This window comes from Ursus maritimus, unplaced genomic scaffold (genome assembly GCF_017311325.1).
Source record: "Ursus maritimus isolate PB19 unplaced genomic scaffold, ASM1731132v1 scaffold_33, whole genome shotgun sequence".
Taxonomy (NCBI): Eukaryota; Metazoa; Chordata; class Mammalia; order Carnivora; family Ursidae; genus Ursus; species Ursus maritimus.
Genome location: NW_024425897.1, coordinates 3,999,683 through 4,004,548, shown reverse-complemented (window position 1 = coordinate 4,004,548; position 4,866 = coordinate 3,999,683). Strand labels below are relative to the sequence as shown.

The following is a 4,866-nucleotide window of genomic DNA, read 5'->3' as shown; positions in this document are numbered from 1 at the left end:
TTTGCTCCCTCACCCATGGCATCAGCAAAGCAGTTTAAAAATTTGATCAAAATAAAAGAATTGAACTGATCTTCATGGGAAAAAATCTGAGCCATGTTGCAGTTTGATACTGTTTTTATTTGAATTGCATATGAAGGTAAAGGGAGGAAATCACACTTTTTTTCCCAGTAATTATAAGTATCAAAGACCTTGAACTGATTTGAATTAAAGACCTAGAATTGAAAAAGTCTCTGAGTTGGCACTCAGCTTTATTTTTGCCTTACACACAATTAGAACAGCCGCCTTGATGTTGTTTCTCAGATTGAATAGAACAAATGAAAGGCATTGAGAGGTGAAGAAATTTCTAGGTGATTTCCTCTGACAACAGATGTGACAGCTGAGAGCTTGAGAGTGATGAGGGGGTAGCAAAGCTACTAACAGGCAGAATTCAACAAGCACAGCAGTTTCAGACCATTTATAACAGGTGTTAAATTGCACCACCCACATCTACAGTGTCATAGATTGGCACGTCAAAGAAAGGTTACATTTGATTGAGAATACTCGGTTTAATCACAGAAAAAAAGTTCTATACGTTATTTTAATGATAGAAATAACACTTAAAAATCATGTCTAGGGTTGTGCCTTAGATTTTATGAAAAACAAACTTACATATAGTATCTTATTTATTACGAAATCCAAGTTAACTTACATTAGAATAATATTGTCCATTTGCTGAGGAGAAGTAACTAAGGAAAGATTTCTGTAGAACACAGAGGATAAGACATACTTTGGGTTCAATCTCCAATCTGTGATGCACGCTGTCTAGAAACCTGCCAGCACGGTCTTCCCTTTAACTCACGCTTTCTGTTTTGCTTGTTTTTGTGCCTACCCCCATCTGATGTTGAACCAACTGAAGTAGGAGAGCTGGGCTCTTGTCTCATGGAGTCGAAGAATGAATTTCCCAGACAAAGGAGAGTGAGTAAAGCGATAGAGTTTTATTAAGTAAGGATATAGAAAAAGCTCTTATGAGTGAGAGGGATCTGGACATGGTTGCCAATGTGGTTCTCCACTGACAGTCTTTTATTTAGAGCTGACCAGGAAGCTTGTGGCCTTAACATTCTTATGAGGTCTTGGTTTGAGTAAGGACTGGTGATAACTTCTTTAATGGCTTACTTCTTTTTAGGGTCTGGTTATTCTTTGTTGGTCATAGGTGACGGTAATAAAAAAGACCCCACCCCTGTGAAACCTAGGGCAGGGTGGTCTGGTTTGTTCCCTTATCTCTGGTTTCCTTACACCTCTACATTTTTGGGATTTCTGTGAGCCTGACCACGTAGCTCCCTACCTATCTCACCCAACCTTGCCCTGCCTGTCCCTTACTCACACTACCAGACCAGCAGTCTTTTTTGTGGCTGGCTTCTCCTCTTGGCAGCTCAGAGAAAGCTCCCCAGAGGGTCAAGTATTGCCTCTTCCAGAAGATGCATCCATGCTTGGTGAGTCCCGAGGAGCCCTGCTCTGTGGATTTAAAGACCTTACTTCTTTCTTCTCTCTCATCACTCATCCCTTTAAGCTATTCTCCAACTTAGCAAGGACTTATGGTCAGAATTTGCTTCTTTTTTAAGCTTTATTTTTAGCTATTAAAAATGGATGAACTTACCAATTTTATTTCTATATTGTCACTGGGGATGCCACTTCTCAATATCTGGTATCTTTCCTGTGGCTGACAGTAGGATGAGATTTTCCAGGGACTGCATCTGCCTCTTAGACTCATCTGTGGAAGGAGTTACCATGTTCTTCATCAGTCTACGGCTTGGGCCTTAATAATAGCACTGTTCTGGAAGTGGTGTTTTGGTTTTAGTTTCCCCATAGTTCCAAAGCATGGTAAACACACACAAATGCACACACACACTCTAATTATTCTACAAATTATATATTGGGGCTTGGAGTCTCTTTTCTTTTAAGCCTACATTCAAACAAATACACAAAGAATGGTTATACTTTCTGCAAATAGTTACAGTTTTCCTCTGCCCTTTATTTATTTCCACATAGGAACCAAATGTATTAAATTTTTATTTCCTCCTCTGAAATTTATGCTTCTAAAGCATGAGAGTTTTAACCAGGAAAGAATTTTAAGGCCAGCAGAATACTACATGAGCAAAGAAGACTAACAGACAAGTTTCCTTTATTATTGGAAATGCAAAGCTGCTTATTTGACATTTATAATTTATACCCTACCTGCTTTTAAAAAGATTTGAGATGGGGCACCTGGGTGGCTCAGTCTGTTGGGTGTCCGACTCCTGATCTCAGCTCAGGTTTTGATCTCAGAGTCGTGAGTTCAAGCCCCATGCCCAGTGTGGTGCCCACTTAAAAAAAAACAAATTGAAAAGAAATATTTGAGATGGCATACAGTAAAATGAGCACACAGGAAGGAGGGAGGGAGAGCAGGGATTTTGTGCAGTAGTGCAGGATGGGCAAATTCACTTGCAGTAATTTATTGGCACTTTTGGCTTGCTTACAAAGACATTGTAGTTTGTGTCCTGAGTACTCGTCCTGGCACTTTAACTTGTAGAAATTGATTACAATGGCTTCCAGCTTGGAAAGGCAACCCTAGCAATAGGCTTGCTATATATCTATAGAAGAAAAAGTTTTTACCTCAGCACAAGCCTCTCAAACTTGTATTGTTGTCTGTGTTTTGTATTCTTTTTTAAAAAAAGATTTTATTTATTTATTTGACAGAGAGAGGGAGAGACAGCGAGAGAGGGAACACATGCAGGGGGAGTGGAAGAGGGAGAAGCAGGCTCCCCGCCGAGCAGGGAGCCTGGTGCAGGGCTCGATCCCAGAACACCAGGATCACGACGTAAGCTGAAGGCAGACACTTAACAACTGAGCCACCCAGGCGCCCCTGTGTTTTGTATTCTGTCATTCTTTTTAGTACATTATTTTATCTCTCTACTTATAAAAGTTGTACCTACAGCAAGACTCTTCACACAGGACTAAGCTATTACAAAGCCTAGTTAGTGGCATGATTCTAGTGCACATTAAGGAAGGAAAAGGATGGTTGGAAAGCATTAGAATTTGTTGGTGTGTCATGTTATTCTGTCACTTGACAGCATTAACCACATGGCTATTAATATCAGAGACCAATAATTCTACTGGTACCGGCTACAAAAGATCATCTTTTTAAATGCATCCCTGAGTTCTGGGCTCCGGAAGGCATATATAAAGGGGTCGATGACTGCATTGCACATAATCAACATGCCATTCACCTGAAAGAGGGACATGTAGCAGGCACAGTAAGGGTTATTTGGGCAAAATGTCATTAACAGGACATGAAGGACAAAGGGGGCCCAGCAAAAGATGAAGACCCCAAGCAGGATGGTCAGTGTGATGGCCCCTTTCATGTTGGCTCTGGGAAGTGTCAAAATCTTCCTGGCATGGGAACGGGCAAGCAAGAACATGTGCACATAAAGGCAGAGGATAAAGACCAACATCAGAGGGAACAGTGATGTGAAGGTGATCACTGTGGGGATGTGATGAGAGAAGATCACCATGGTAATGGCACTGCCCATGCAGCCCATCCAGGTGACCATCAGGACAACAATGACACGGCGCATGGTTACAATGCTGTGGTATTGCAGAGCATGGAAGATTGTGAGGTAGCGGTCAGCTGCTATCATGGACAGGCTGAAAATGGAGCCAAGGAGGGAGAGGATGAACAGGGAGTCAATAATATCATCTGCTGTGGTTTCAAAATTGCCACGAGGCTTGAGATAACCCATGTTTCTGAACATGATCAGGATATTTTCCAGGATCTTATATAGGCTGCCCAACATATCAGAAATGGCCAAGCTGCAAATGAAAAAGTACATGGGTGACTGGAGATTCTTATTCTTGATCACAGCCAGAAGGACCATCAGATTTTCCAGAACCCCAATGATGGATATTATAAAAAATATCTCTTCTGGCAAAACCACATGAGGACAGTCTGAATTATTTCTTGCTGTATCATTGATGTTTTCATATAGATTAATAATGTGCTTCATCTCTCCCACCACTGGTTAAGACAGGCGTGTTACTTTGACTTGACAGGAAGCTTGATTGATTCTTCAGAATCTTTTCTTCTTTATAGTACTTGCTGGAGGTCTGAGGTAAAAACTACCAGGCCACCTAAAGAATATATAGTAACATCAGTTGAAAAATAGTCTAAATAAAATAAAAATGAAGTCACATTATTTTTAAGAAAGCTCTATTGCTTCAATGAAATATGATGGTGTAGTAATTTAAATAAAGTAGTTTACTGGACCCTCATCTTAACTCCTCTACATCTTTAGTGGAATTTTAAGCCCAGAGATAAAAATAAAGATTGTCCTTTGTCCTCTCCCCTTTCTATGTCCCATCCTTCTTCTAATGAATCCAACTATGTGTGAAATAGATTAAATGAGATAGATTAAAATGATAAAAAGAAGTAAAAGAAATGAAAGGCATGTGTAGAAAAAGGTAACACTTCTTTGATCTGAAGGTGGTGCCTGGATTCAATGAACTAATGAGATGTTTAGGTCCTTTCTGTTTCACTGTTTGTCTTTCTGGATTACTGCCCAACCCTACAGCTAATGGCATAATGGCAAGAGTATTGATGTACCATCCCCAAAATACGTGTTATTATTTCTGTTTCAAAAATAGAACTCACAAGAGTGGTATTTCTGGAGACTCCCAATAATTTCAAATTGTTGGAATTGAATTATGGCACCAGAAGGGTCCAGTTTCCCTCAAGCAGAAGGGGCTGATTAGATCATAATTGAACAACTTTGAGAAGTCTTCTTCTGGCGAAAGCTTGAGATTTTACTTGTTTCTCCAGGTAGGCCTGTATTGCTATAAACTTTCCTCTTAGCA

The 4,866-nt window shown here is 40.2% G+C and overlaps 1 protein-coding gene across 1 annotated transcript; it reads right to left on the bottom strand.

Moving 5' to 3' along the window:
• Nucleotides 1–3,093: 3,093 nt before the first annotated feature.
• MC2R (melanocortin 2 receptor) lies at nt 3,094–4,019 on the bottom strand. Its single transcript, XM_008709983.1, has one exon. It carries the CDS (start codon nt 4,017–4,019, stop codon nt 3,126–3,128), a length of 894 nt encoding a protein of 297 aa, XP_008708205.1. The 3' UTR covers nt 3,094–3,125.
• Nucleotides 4,020–4,866: the final 847 nt, after the last annotated feature.

What these genes read in the sequence shown, in the direction of transcription:
- MC2R (XM_008709983.1), bottom strand. Translation starts at nt 4,019, where the DNA reads ATGAAGCACATTATTAATCTATATGAAAACATCAATGATACAGCAAGA.